This window comes from Molothrus ater, chromosome 29, assembly GCF_012460135.2.
Source record: "Molothrus ater isolate BHLD 08-10-18 breed brown headed cowbird chromosome 29, BPBGC_Mater_1.1, whole genome shotgun sequence".
NCBI lineage: Eukaryota > Metazoa > Chordata > Aves > Passeriformes > Icteridae > Molothrus > Molothrus ater.
In genome coordinates, this window is record NC_050506.2 from 2,980,619 (window position 1) to 2,995,170 (window position 14,552).

Consider the following 14,552-nt stretch of genomic DNA (forward strand, 5'->3'; position numbering starts at 1 on the left):
CCCAGTTTAGTGCAAGGGGATTTTTGGTGGGGGGAATTCTAAGCAATGTTCTCATGGAACCATGGAATGGTTTGGGTTGGAACAGACCCAAAAACTCATCCAGTGCCAAGAGCACAGGACATTTTCCACCATCCCAGGGTGATCAAACTGTCCAACCTGGCCTTGGGCACTTCCAGGGATCCAGGGACAGCCACAGCTGCTCTGGGCAATCTCTTTTCATGTGTTTAATCCCAAATGTTCAAAGATTGGGGAGATCAGGAGGTTCAGCTCCTCATCCCACCCAGTTTAGGTGCAAGGGGATTTTTGGGCAATGTTCTCATAGAACCATGGAATGGTTTGGGTTGGAATAGACCCAAAAACTCCTCCAGTGCCATGGCAGGGACCCTTCCACCATCCCAGCCCTGTCCAAGCTGGCCTTGGCCATTTCCAGGGATGGAGCTGCTTTAGCCCAGGCTGCTGCTATGTATAAACCCAATAATTTCCAATCCAAATCTCCCAGACATCTCCTTGCTAGGCTGTCATTTCCCTTAAAAAGGGCCAACCCACATCCCAGGTGTTTAATGAATAAAGGTGACACCCAAAGGACAAAAGAGCTCCTCAAGGATCTGCTGCCATCAAAACAATGCCAGGGCAGCAAGGGAACCTTGCAGCAAAAAGGGGAAGAAAATGATGAATTTTCTGCCCTGATGTTGCATCACTCCAGCCACCAGCACAGTGAGGGGTGGCTGCCACTGAGCTTGGGACAGTTTTTGCCCAGATCCTGCAGAGTTTTGATCCCACACCCAGCAGATCCAGGCTCTCTGCCCATTTCCTGGCAGAACCACCCCATCTGTGCCACACTGAGCAGTGCCAGGGACAATTTCACGTGGACACATCAAGACAGGACACAGGAATAGGTTTAAATGAGAAGATGAGAGATTTAAATTCGATTTTGGGAAGGAATTGTTCCCTGTGAGGGTGGAGAGACCCAGGCACAGGGTGTCCCATCCCAAGGCCAGGTTGGACAGGGTTTGGAGCAGCCTGGGATGGTGGAAGGGGATGGCAGGGGTGGGATGGGAGGAGTTTTAAGATCCCTTCCAACCCAAACAATTCCATGATTATAGAGCACAAAGTTTGGAGAAGCAGGAACAGAATTCCCCCCTGCAGATCCTGCCCTGTTGGGGAACATTTGCAAATCTTTGTTTTCAGCAGAAAGGGAAAGGGGAAGGAAAAGGGAAAAGGGAAAAGGGAAAAGGGAAAAGGGAAAAGGGAAAAGGGAAAAGGGAAAAGGGAAAAGGGAAAAGGGAAAAGGGAAAAGGGAAAAGGGAAAAGGGAAAGGTGGCAAACAGAACAAAAAGAACCAATTGAATTGTCCAATCCCATGAAGAAAAATGGCTCAGAGCTTTCAGAAGAGTGGCCTGAGCTGCCAGGACAGTTTTTCTCCTTGGTGGCTGCCACAGAGGCTTTTCCAAAGAAGAAATCAGGACAGAAAGAAATGCTCCTACCTGAGGGCCTGGGGGGTGTTAAAATTTGGCCGAGGCTCTGTAAGAGCATCTCCATCTTCTGGCCTTTCATCTTTCATGCTGGAGAAGCCCATCTCACCCTGGAACTGGCAGAGACAGGAGCAGCTCAGCAGGAGGAAGCTCAAGGAAGAAATTTAACTTGGGCTAATCAAGCTTATGATGATCTGCTCAGCACAGAGCTTCCCTTCCTCAGGAAATCCCTGCAGGCCCTCAGGAAATCCCCCTGCAGATCTTCAACCCTGGAAATCCCTGCAGGCCCTCAGGAAATCCCTGCAGATCTTCAACCCTGGAAATCCCTGCAGATCTTCAACCCTGGAAATCCCTGCAGATCTTCAACCCTGGAAATCCCTGCAGATCTTCAACCCTGGAAATCCCTGCAGATCTTCAACCCTGGAAATCCCTGCAGATCTTCAACCCTGGAAATCCCTGCAGGCCCTCAGGAAATCCCTGCAGATCTCCAGGAAATCCCTGCAGACCCTCAGGAAATCCCTGCAGACCCTCAGGAAATCCCTGCAGACCCTCAGGAAATCCCTGCAGACCCTCAGGAAATCCCTGCAGATCTTCACTCCAGGAAATCCCTGCAGATCTTCAGGATACCCCTGCAGACCTTCATTTCACAGAGCTTCACTTGAGGAAATCCCTGCAGGGCCTCAGGAAATCCCTACAGACCATCAGGAAATCCCTACAGATCTTCAACCCTGGAAATCCCTGCAGATCTTCACCCCAAGAAATCCCTGCAGACCTTCATTTCACAGAGCTTCACTTGAGGAAATCCCTACAGATCTTCAGGAAATCACCCTGCACATCTTCACCCCAGGAAATCCTGCAGAGCCTCAGGAAATCCCTACAAATCTTCACTTGAGGAAAACCCTGCAGACTTTCACTCCAGGAAATCCCTGCAGAGCTTTCCTTCAGGATATCCCTGCAGAGCTTCATTTCACAGACCTTCACTTCAGGAAATCCCAACAGACCCTCAGGAAATCCCTAGAGACCTTCCCTTCAGGAAATCCCTACAAATCTTCAGGAAATCCCTACAAATCTTCAGGAAATCCCTACAGATCTTCAGGAAATCCCTGAAGATCTTCACTTTAGGAAATCCCTGCAGACCCTTCAGGAAATCCCTACAGAGCTTCCCTTCAGGCAATCCCTGCAGACCCTCACTTCACAGACCTTCAGTTCAGGAAATCCCTACAGATCTTCAGGAAATCCCTGCAGACCCTCAGGAAAACCCTGCAGATCCTTCCCTTCAGGATATCCCTGCAGACCCTCACTTCAGGAAATCCCTGCAGATTTTCACTTCCCAGACCCTCACTTCAGGCAATCCCTGCAGATCTTCCCACACCCTCACTTGAGGCAATCCCTGCAGATTTTCACTTCCCACACCCTCACTTCAGGCAATCCCTGCAGCCATTCCCTTCCTAAGGCTGAAAATGAGCCAGCAGTGGCAGAGGAGCCCCTGGCACACGCCCAGCCCTGAGCCACCCCTGCAGGTGCCATGTCCCAGCTGCCAGCTCTGCCTTTGTGCCAGTTTGTCACTTACTGTCTCAAACAGCTCCTCCATCAGCTCATTCACTTCCTTTTCTGCAAGTAAAATTAAAAGGGATTATGAAGATGTCTTTTCCAAGAAACACTCAGCAATCCTGTCACAATATCAGCTCAATTGAGGGATTTCTCTCACAAAGGGAAATCCTCCTCCTGCAAACAGAGGACCAAAAAAGAAAGGCCCCTGATAATTCCTTTTTTAATGCTGGGCCCAAAAAAACCTCTTGAGCTGAGATTGTCTGGATTCTAAAATATCACACAAAAACTCATTTTCATGATTAAATTTAAAGTTATGTAAATCTGCAGTAAGACCTAAAGCAAGTGTGGCTTTTTGCAAAGCCAGGAAGTGATATGTTTATAAAACTAAGCTGAAGTCTGTGAGGACTTTAAAATCTAATTCAATCCAATCACAAGGCAAGCATTGCAGTGTGAACTGCCTGAAGCTTTCAGAATTATTCCTGAATTAATATTTATTCTGAAATAAACAATTTCAGAATTATTACAGAATTATTATTCAGTATTATCACCTAATTTCAGGTTTTATTATTGTCACCTAAATATTGTTCCTCAGGCTGTGCTGCACCTGAGCTCAGCAGTTCAGCCCAGATCCTCCCATGCACTCCCAGAGAGCCAAAAGCTGATCAAAGCAGCCTGCAGATCTTTATTTAATACCCTGCACCACAACAATCCTTGCCACAGAACACTTTCCTAGGAATTACTACTGCCAACAAGACAGGAGGGGGAATTGCTGGGGAACTCACTGGTGATTCTCACAGCACGGTCATTCCTGAAATCTTCAGTGTCTGGTTCATCCAGATCTTCCAGGAAATTGTACTCAGGGTCATCATCATCATCAGCTTCATCTGCAAAGAGCAGGTTTGGAACAGGTTTTGTCATCACCCTGCCCCAGCAGCAAGCCAGGAGCTTCATTTGTTCACTGGAATTCCTGCTGGAAATGAACTGTATTTATGGAAACAAATGAACTGGAAATGAACTGTATTTATGGAAACAAATGAACTGGAAATGAACTGTATTTATGGAAACAACAACAAACCCATGCTCCTCTCCAACTGAGCTGCCAGGACCCTGAGCCACAACCATTCCCATCCTGAAAAGCTGCCTTGAGTCGCTGGGACCTGAGTTTCAGCTACATTTAGAAAGAGTCCAGTAGTGTCATTTCAGTTTCTGGTTTATATTCAATTTACACAACTGTGCAACCAGGAAATACAGGAGAAAAGGAGGTCAGGCCCCAGAGATTGTTCCTGTTTCTTCTCAAAAATAAAAGAACATTTTCTACCCAAAAAAAACCCCAAAAAGTGAATGTGGCCCAAACAAGGAGTACAACACACTGGGATTCAGGTGCACCAGGGGTTAAATCCACCACTTCCCTTTGTGGTTCCTGTCATATTTACAGGATATCACAGAAATATTTACAAGTGAGACACCTGAAGTTGAAACACTCTCACAAAGGGCAAGATGAGGAAAGCTGACTGCAAGACTCATGCAAGGGATTAAAAAATGAATGGTTGCAGCCAAAAATAGAAATAAATAAATAAATATAAATATAAATATAAATATAAATATAAATATAAATATAAATATAAATATAAATATAAATATAAATATAAATATAAATATAAATATAACATAAATAAATATATAAATAAATATATAAATAAATATATAAATAAATATAAATATAAATATAAATATAAATATAAATATAAATAAATAATATATATATGTATACATTAAAAAAACAAAGGTGCAGGTTTTCAACAGAGAATCATGGAATGGCTTGGGTGGGAAGGAACCTTGGAACACAAGTCCTGTGAGCAACAACTGAGGGAGAAAAGGAGACTCAGGGGTGACCTTATCACTCTCTACAACTTCTTGAGAAATGGTTGGAGTCAGGTGGGGCTGGTTTCTTTCTCCAAGAACTGACAGAATGAGAGGATGCAGCCTTAAGCTGCACCAAGGAAAATTTAGGTTGGATATTAGGAAAAATATCTTCCAACCCAGTGATTCTGTGAATTCTGTGAAAAAAGATTGGTAAAAAATTCTTCAAACTTGATTGACAGAAGACAAACAAACCCTTCCTGGGATTTTCAGCCCAGCCAAGCAAGCCCAACCCCAAAATTATTCCAATCCTGCCACAGAAAGGCTGAAAAAATTCTGCAATGGGCTGAGCTGGTGGAGCCACCATCCCTGGATGTGTTTAAACAAGCCTGGATGTGGCAATTTTCACACAAATTCATGTTAATTTTCATGTTTTTCACACCTGTGACCCCTCCAGCTCCACCTCTACCAGGTACCTTCATTCTCCACATCATCATTCAGGACCAAGTTCTGATAAGATTCTGCAATGGCCTCAGGGAGCTGGTGGAGCCACCATCCCTGGCTGTGTCTGAACAAGCCTGGCTGTGGCAATTTTCACACAAATTCATGCTGATTTTCACACCAGTGACCCTCCCAAGCTCTACCAGGTACCTTCATTCTCCACATCATCATTCAGGACCAAGTTCTGCTCAAGTTCTGCAATGGCCTGCTCAGTGAGCTGGTGGAGCCACCATCCCTGGATGTGTTTAAACAAGTCTGGATGAGTTTAAAAAATGGCCAAGGATGTGGCAATTTTCACACAAATTCATGGTGTTTGTCACACCTGTGACCCCTCCAGCTCCACCTTTACCAGGTACCTTCATTCTCCACATTCAGGACCAAGCTCTGATAAAGTTCTGACCAAGTTCTGCAATTGCCTGCTCAGGGAGGTGGTGGAGCCACCATCCCTGGATGTGTTTAAAAAACTGCCAAGGATGTGGCAATTTTCACACAAATTCATGCTGTTTTTCACACCAGTGGCCCTCCCAAGCTCTGGCAGGTACTTTCATTCTCCACATCATCATCCATGAGCAAGTTCTGATAAAGTTCTGCTCAAGTTCTGCAATGGCCTGCGCAGGGAGCTGGTGGAGCCACCATCCCTGGCTGTGTCTGAACAAGCCTGGCTGTGGCAATTTTCACACAAATTCATGTTAATTTTCATGTTTTTCACACCTGTGACCCCTCCAGCTCCACCTCTACCAGGTACCTTCATTCTCTACATCATCATCCAGGACCAAGCTCTGATAAGATTCTGCAATGGCCTCAGGGAGCTGGTGGAGCCACCATCCCTGGATGTGTTTAAACAAGTCTGGATGTGTTTAAACAAGCCTGGCTGTGGCAATTTTCACACAAATTCATGCTGATTTTCACACCAGTGACCCTCCCAAGCTCTACCAGGTACCTTCATTCTCCACATCATCATTCAGGACCAAGTTCTGCTCAAGTTCTGCAATTGCCTGCTCAGGGAGCTGGTGGAGCCACCATCCCTGGATGTGCTTAAACAAGCCTGGCTGTGGCAATTTTCACACAAATTCATGTTAATTTTCATGTTTTTCACACCTGTGACCCCTCCAGCTCCACCTCTACCAGGTACCTTCATTCTCCACATCATCATTCAGGACCAAGTTCTGACCAAGTTCTGCAATGGCCTCAGGGAGGTGGTGGAGCCACCATCCCTGGATGTGTCTAAACAAGCCTGGATGTGTCTAAACAAGCCTGGCTGTGGCAATTTTCACACAAATTCATGCTGATTTTCACACCAGTGACCCTCCCAAGCTCTACCAGGTACCTTCATTCTCCACATCATCATCCATGAGCAAGTTCTGCTCAAGTTCTGCTCAAGTTCTGCAATGGCCTCAGGGAGGTGGTGGAGCCACCATCTCTGGATATGTTTAAACAAGCCTGGATGTGTTTAAACAAGCCTGGCTGTGGCAATTTTCACACAAATTCATGCTGCTTGTCACACCAGTGGCCCTCCCAAGCTCTACCAGGTACCTCCATTTTCCACATCATCGTTCAGGACCAAGTTCTGCTCAAGTTCTGCTCAAGTTCTGACCAAGTTCTGCAATGGCCTCAGGGAGGTGGTGGCATCACCATCCCTGGATGTGTCTAAACAAGCCTGGCTGTGGCAATTTTCACACAAATTCAGGGTGTTTATCACACCAGTGACCCTCCCAAGCTCTACCAGGTACCTCCATTCTCCACATCATCATTCAGGACCAAGTTCTGCTCAAGTTCTGCAATGGCCTCAGGGAGGTGGTGGCATCACCATCCCTGGCTGTGTCTAAACAAGCCTGGCTGTGGCAATTTTCACACAAATTCATGCTGCTTGTCACACCAGTGGCCCTCCCAAGCTCTGGCAGGTACCTTCATTCTCCACATCATCGTTCATGAGCCCCCTGAGCCACCTCTCCCACTCCTCGTCGTCGCCCGTGCTGGGCTCGTACATGTCGGGGGTGATGTCGGGCGCGCGCAGCTCGGCCTCCAGCTGCCCCAGGGGAACGTCCTTCAGGGGCCTCTTGGAGCGCGTCCTGAAGGCGATCAGGCTGTCCTCCAGGGGCTGCAGGCACAAACACAACAGTCCTGGGCTGTTCAGGCCAGAAAAAGCCGCAGAGAGGCGGGGAAAAAATAATGATGAAGTCCTAGGGAAAACCCACAATGTACCCCCCAAAGAACGTGCCAGAGAAAGCCCAGAACATCCCAGGAAAAAAACCCACAAAGTCCCTCCAGAACGTGCCAGAGAAAGCCCAGAACATCCCAGGAAAAAGCCCACAAAGTCCCTCCAGAATGTCCCAGAGAAAGCCCAGAACATTCCAGGAAAAAAACCCACAAAGTCCCTCCAGAATGTCCCAGAGAAAGCCCAGAACATCCCAGGAAAAAGCCCAGGGAAAAGCCCACAAAGTCCCTCCAGAACGTCCCAGAGAAAGCCCAGAACATTCCAGGAAAAAAACCCACAAAGTCCCCCCAGAACGTCCCTGAAAAAAACCCCAGAACAAACCCCAGAATGTCCCAGGAAAAAGCCTCAGAACATCCCAGGAAAAAAACACCACAAAGCGCCCCAAAAAAGTCCAAGAAAAAGGTGAGAATGTCCCAGGAGAAAACCCAGAACGTCCCAGAAGAAACCCCAGAATATCCCCTCACAAAGTCCCGGGAAAAAACCCACAAAGTTCCAGGAAAAAACCCCAGAACATCCCAGAAAAAACCCAGAATGTCCCAGGAAAAAAACCACAAAGAGCCCACAAAAAGTCCCAGAAAAAGCCGAGAATGTCCCAGGAAAAAACTCAGAACATCCCAGGAAAAAAACCCAGAACGTCCCCTCACAAATTTCCGGGAAAAAACCCACAAAGTCCCCCCAGAACGTCCCTGAAAAAACCCCAGAAGAAAGCCCAGAACATCCCAGGAAAAAAACCCACAAAGTGCCCCCAAAAAGTCCCAGAAAAAGCCGAGAATGTCCAGGAAAAAACCCAGAACGTTCCCTCACAAAGTCCCAGGAAAAAAAACCCAAACATCCAAAGAAAAAACCCAGAATGTCCCAGGAAAAAAGCCCAGGAAAAAAAAAAAAATAGAAAAAGCTTCAAAAAGATCCCAGAAAAAAAACAAAAAACAAAACAAAACAAACAAAACAAAACAAAACAAAAAAAACAACAACACAAAAAAAAAAGGAAAAAAAAGGAAAAAAAAAGGAAAAAAAAAGGGAAAAAAGGAAAAAGGGAAAAAGGGGGAAAAAGGGGGGAAAAGGGGGGAAAAGGGGGGAAAAGGGGGGAAAAGGGGGGAAAAGGGGGGAAAAGGGGGGAAAAGGGGGGAAAAGGGGGGAAAAGGGGGAAAAAGGGGGAAAAAGGGGGAAAAAGGGGGAAAAAGGGGGAAAAAGGGGGAAAAAGGGGGAAAAAGGGGGAAAAAGGGGGAAAAAGGGGGAAAAAGGGGGAAAAAGGGGGAAAAAGGGGGAAAAAGGGGAAAAAGGGGAAAAAAAGGGGAAAAAAAGGGAAAAAAAGGGAAAAAAAGGGAAGAAAAGGGAAGAAAAGGGAAGAAAAGGAAAGAAAAGGAAAGAAAAGGAAAGAAAAGGAAAGAAAAGGATAGAAAAGGAAAGAAAAGGAAAGAAAAGGAAAGAAAAGAAAAGGAAAGAAAAGGAAAGAAAAGGAAAGAAAAGGAAAGAAAAGGAAAGAAAAGGAAAGAAAAGGAAAGAAAAGGAAAGAAAAGGAAAGAAAAGGAAAGAAAAGGAAAGAAAAGGAAAGAAAGGAAAAAAAAGGAAAAAAGGGGAAAAAAAAGGAAAAAAAAGGAAAAAAAGGAAAAAAAGGGGAAAAAAAGGAAAAAAAGGAAAAAAAAAGGAAAAAAAAGGAAAAAAAAGGAAAAAAAAGGAAAAAAAAAGGAAAAAAAAGGAAAAAAAAGGAAAAAAAAGGAAAAAAAAGGAAAAAAAAGGAAAAAAAAAGGAAAAAAAAGGAAAAAAAAGGAAAAAAAAGGAAAAAAAAGGAAAAAAAAGGAAAAAAAAGGAAAAAAAAGGAAAAAACCCCACAAAAATAAAAAACAAAGAAAAAAGAGAAAAAACCCAAAAAACAAACAAACAAACAAAAAAACCCCAGAAACCCCCCAAAAGCCCCGGAAATCAAGGCAGAAAGTCTCCTCCTCCCGTCCATGGCACTGTCCCCAGCCCAGGCTGCCATACCTGGTAGGAGTCCATGCACACGGGGCTCGAGGCCAGCTCCTCATCCACGGCGTGCAGCTTCTCCATGAAGGCGCTGTCCTTGCTCTGCTTGGGTTTGGGAGGCGGGGGAGGCCCCATGGGCACCACCTCAGCACTGATGTGCCTCACAACGGGTGGGGGCAGCGCCTCCAGCTAATGGAAAAAGGGTTCAAAGGTTTTATTCAGGACAGAAATTTCCAAGGATAGAGTAAATGGCTCCCATTTCTGATCAAGGATGTGGGATTTTCCAACTTCAATTCACTTTGCTTTTCAAACAATTACAAAAATATGAAGATTTTCTGCAAAGGAGACATTTGGAAGATTTGAGTCTCAGTCTCAGCATTACCACAGCTGATAAACCTGAACACCAATTAAAATCCTCCCAGAAACAAACTCATGGTGAGTAGAATGTGGGAATATCAGTATAATATTGCTGGTTTTCATCTCACTGTCAGCTCCCAGGGGCTTTCTGATTCTTGTTTCCTGATCATACTAAGGTCCTAATTAAACCAGGGTTTGCTTATCCTGGGAAATAAAAATAATACAAAAAAAAATTTAACTGTGACAATTAATACATTTAATATAGCTAGGAAAAAACTATGGATTTGTGTGATTTAATATGCATTCAGAAGGTAATTTCTTGAAATTCAGATCTTGGTCCAAAACTAAGTAAAGCTACTGATGGAAATCAATGAATTTGGAATCTAGATCCTTACATCTGGAGAAGGAGGGAGTGCACCCACCACTCCCTCTGCCTGTGCACAGCCACACAAACACCTTCATGCTGTTACCAAACTCATTTTCTGCTCCTAAGCCAAGCACAGGAAGCCATTCTCCTGCACTGCTCAGAAATCAGCAGGAAAATAATCTTCATCTAAGGAACTGACAACAGTTTCCACAGCCAGAGCTTTATTTCAGATCCAGCCCTTCTGCAAGGAAACGTGGCAGTGGGACCCCAAATCCACCTGGCAGCTGGAATGTCCCCACAACTTCAGAAATTGATTTTTTTGGGGGGGTTTGGATCAATAAATTAGGAACAATGGTTTGCTCCAGCTTTACCTCACAGAGGGTCCCTCCCTCCTCATCAGAGGAGCGCCTGGTCCTGGACCTCTTGGCTCCACGAGGAGAAGAAGCTGTGCTCTCCACATCACTCTCCAGCAAGCTCTGCAGGGCAAAAGTGCCAAAACCACTCTCAAAAACCATCTCAAAACCCAAAACACTCTCAAAAGCCATCGTGCCACGATCAATACCTGCCCCAAATAACATTTCAAAGCCTCTCTTGCAGCCAAATGAATAGCAGAGCACTGAAGAATGATTGCTGGAAGATTTCAAGTATCCATGTGTTAAAATCAATTGTGTTTTCCTGCCTCAGACACAGAGCTCTGGGCTGAACACATGAGCTGCATTTACCTCTTCTGCAGTCTCATCCTCCTCTTCATCATCAGGCTGGTATTCTTCATCAGAGGAATCATCTTCCTCCAGGGGAATGTCCACAAACTGAGGGGGCTGCACACAAGAGAAAGAGGGTGACCACTGCTAACAGCAGCAGGAGGAGCTGCACAGTCAGATCAAACATTTCAAAGTGAGGAAACACCCTGAAGCTCAGAAAGGAAAATCCTGAAGAAAGCAAAGAAATAAAATTGCTGAAAGATTGGGAAAGGAAAGCCAAGGTGCAAGAACAGGCACGGATAATTCAGTATTTATATAGGATGAAATGGCATGAGCAGCTCAGAGATGGTTTCAGTACAAGTCTGCCCTCCAGAAGATCTCAGCCTCTGCAGGAAGCTCCAGAACGATCTCCCCTTTCCCAGCAAGAATTCACTCACCTTCACCTCGTTTGCCTTCTTAATTGGAGAAATATTCCATGTTGGAATCACCTGGGGACACAAAAACACTTGGGCTGTGTCACACAGGCAGGGTCAGTGTCCCCTGAGCTCGGTCTGCAAGAGGCCAGAGCTCAAAGAAAGCCTTCAGCTGTGCCATGGGATGTCCAGGAGTGAATCCAGGACAATGACACCGGGAGCTCACTGCCCTTGCCAAGCCTCGCCTGGCTCTGTGCTGCTCAACTCAAATTAATCATTTTTCTTAACACTGCCTTAATTGATTCTTTTCACTCCAAGACTCCAACCACATTTAGGCTCCTCTTAGAGGGGCACACACCAAAATCCCTGAGAGAACAACAGGACAGGCTGAGCTGGAAGGGACAAGGCTCATGAATCCACGCACAGACACCCAACAATCCCAGCCTGGGCATCCCTGGGAGCGCTGTCCAAACTTTCCTGGAATTCTGGGACCATTTCCTGGGAAGCCTGGGCTCCTCTGGGGGAAGAACCTTTCCCTCTGTCCAGCCCAAACCTCCCTGCCACAGCTCCAGCCACTCCCTGCCTGCTGTCCCTGTCACACAGAGCAGAGATTTACTCACCCCTCCTTTCTCCACCACCTCCTTCAGTTTGGAACGAGTCATTTTGGGCTCCTGAGAGTTGAAAACAACACAACAGCAACAAATTCACTCCTTTCCTTTGAGGACAGACTTTTCCCCAGCAACTCTTTACTGTGAGTAAAGTTACTGTGAGAAAAGTTACTATGAGGAAAGTTACTGTGAGGAAAGTTACTGTGAGGAAAGTTACTGTGAGGAAAGTTACTGTGAGGAAAGTATAGCTTACTAGGAAGCTTTTCTCTTTTATAAAATTTATTGACTTTAAATTCACTGCCTTTAAATTAATTCCCTTTCAGACATCACCAGAGTGGCCTCAAAAAGAACTCCTCCTATTCCTGTTTTATAATTTACACTCAGACATTACTCACTCCACCCAGGTGGTAAATCTGGTCATTATTATACCAGGTAAATTATTTATTTTTTCTGCACATCCCATTATGGCCCAGGAAGGCCTTGTGCATTTGGAACAAGTGATAAAACCAACTGAGCAAGTTTTTTACTTACAAACAAAGGAATATCTTCTGTCTCACTGATGGCTGCTTTCACCATGGCCACCACGTGTTCATTTGTGATCACTTCCTAAAGGAACACACAAAACCAGGATGTTCATCAAAGAGAAACAGAAAATACAACAAGAATTGGAATAAACTACCTGGAAATACGATGGGGAAATACTCAGTGTACAACAGGCTTTGTAATGATACTGCTGCAAAAATGATTGTTCAGAGATCAGACAGCAAAATTGAAATTACTTCATTTCAAATAAATGAATTATTTTCGAATTTTTTAAATTTAAAATAATTAATTTAAAATTTAAATCACAGCAGTGATTGAAACATTTGCACTACATTCTCTGTGAATGCTCCCCAGAATAAATTCCCAGCAGAGAGAAAGAAAAGAGTCAAAACAAAAGCCCACACCAGTTTCCCTGATATCAGTAATCAGCCATGTCATGGAACCAGTAAAATGTGCTGATCCCAGTCACAAGAGAAATGCTGCTGTGAAGCTGCACCAGAAAACCTAAATCTTGATTCAACTTCAATTTTTAAGCACTCACAGGCTCCCAAATCTCTGGAGAAAGTATGGAATGTGTGAATCTCTGGAGAAAGTATGGAATAATATCCAGCCTTTAAAGCATTTCACTCCTACATTCCAGAAAATCTGGGAGAAACAGGGGAAGGCAGGAGAGCCACAGATCCCATTTTCTGCATGCCCCTAGGGCTCCAGGTGGCTGTGAGGAGCCTCCAGGCCTCCCCCAGCAGCACATGAGGGAGAAATGCATTGATTTGGGGCACTTGCACTGAATCCATTGGAGAATCTGCCTGAAAGAGCCACGGCAGTGCTCAGGCTGTTTGCCACAAAAAAGGGAACGTGGCAGAGATTGCCTGGATTTGAACAATTCTGGCTGCAGGGAAAACAAAATTTTGATTTTTGATTCTAAATCAAAAAAAATAAAATAAATATTATTGCTCTCCAGATCCCATTTTGGGATGAACTGAAAAGACTCAACAGAGGTGCAGAGTTAGAGATTGACTCCTAAGCACAGATATTCTTCTGGCAGCTCCTCTCTGAGGGTTGTGTGGTGGACATGAACTAAAAGGGATGCATTTCTGTCAGCACCACTAAACTTCCACCAGAATTTTAAGATGAAACAGCTCATTCAAAAAAGGAAACAAAGTTCACAGCCTACACCTGCTCACGTGGGCCCAGAATGAGCATTTTAATTCATTTATTCCTCCTGCTGCTGCTGCTCAGGAAAAGCAAAGGAGGGCCAGGTGTGAACCCAGGGAGTTGGGATCAACACCTGCTGGCAAAGCAGGCTCCAGGTGAGGGGCATGGACACCACAGGATCCCATCCTCACAGAGTTAGTTATTCACTGGATTCCCTCTTGATAGATTTAGTAGCAGAGATCAGGATGTGGGTGGCTTTTTTGGCTTCCTTTTTCTGCCTCTGTTGAGGTGGGGACTGAAGGCACTTGAGAGGACAGTTCATGTTCAGACTCAGGTGTTGATTATTTTTTACCTGTGTTACAGTCTCACAGCAGGGAGTTCTGCACTCTTTCATTAACCAGGCACAAAATGGTTAAATATCTTTTGTTACAAGATCTTTTAAGGCTAAACTATCCAATTAAGGAATGACACCTAAATTATTTTCACTTTTAAACCAATAACTGATCACTCAAAGTCCATAGGGTGGGCTTTTCTGTCCAGTTACAAAATATCACCCAAACCCAGGGAGAAGGGGGAGAAGAAGAAGAAGGGGGAGAAGAAGAAGAAGGGGGAGAAGAAGAAGAAGAAGGGGGAGAAGAAGAAGAAGAAGGGGGAGAAGAAGAAGAAGAAGGGGGACAAGAAGAAGAAGAAGGGGGACAAGAAGAAGAAGAAGGGGGACAAGAAGAAGAAGAAGGGGGACAAGAAGAACGAGGGGGACAAGAAGAACGAGGGGGACAAGAAGAACGAGGGGGACAAGAAGAACGAGGGGGACAAGAAGAACGAGGGGGACAAGAAGAACGAGGGGGAC

General features: G+C 45.0%; 1 protein-coding gene across 3 annotated transcripts in view; it reads right to left on the bottom strand.

Moving 5' to 3' along the window:
• The window catches only part of GON4L (gon-4 like), a 49,299-nt gene that overhangs the window by 30,085 nt on the left and 4,662 nt on the right, over nt 1-14,552 (bottom strand). For 2 of the 3 annotated variants that reach the window (XM_036398142.2, XM_036398141.2), the window contains exons 4-13: nt 12,539-12,613; nt 12,020-12,070; nt 11,424-11,474; nt 11,008-11,103; nt 10,657-10,761; nt 9,580-9,750; nt 7,290-7,482; nt 3,806-3,907; nt 3,043-3,083; nt 1,485-1,588 (exon numbers count right to left, since the gene is read on the bottom strand). In XM_036398142.2, coding sequence (XP_036254035.1) covers nt 1,485-1,588; nt 3,043-3,083; nt 3,806-3,907; nt 7,290-7,482; nt 9,580-9,750; nt 10,657-10,761; nt 11,008-11,103; nt 11,424-11,474; nt 12,020-12,070; nt 12,539-12,613 — 989 coding nt within the window. Of the gene's footprint in view, nt 1-1,484; nt 1,589-3,042; nt 3,084-3,805; nt 3,908-5,359; nt 5,373-7,289; nt 7,483-9,579; nt 9,751-10,656; nt 10,762-11,007; nt 11,104-11,423; nt 11,475-12,019; nt 12,071-12,538; nt 12,614-14,552 lie in introns of those variants that run through there. The other variant, XM_054517669.1, reaches the window with a different exon arrangement.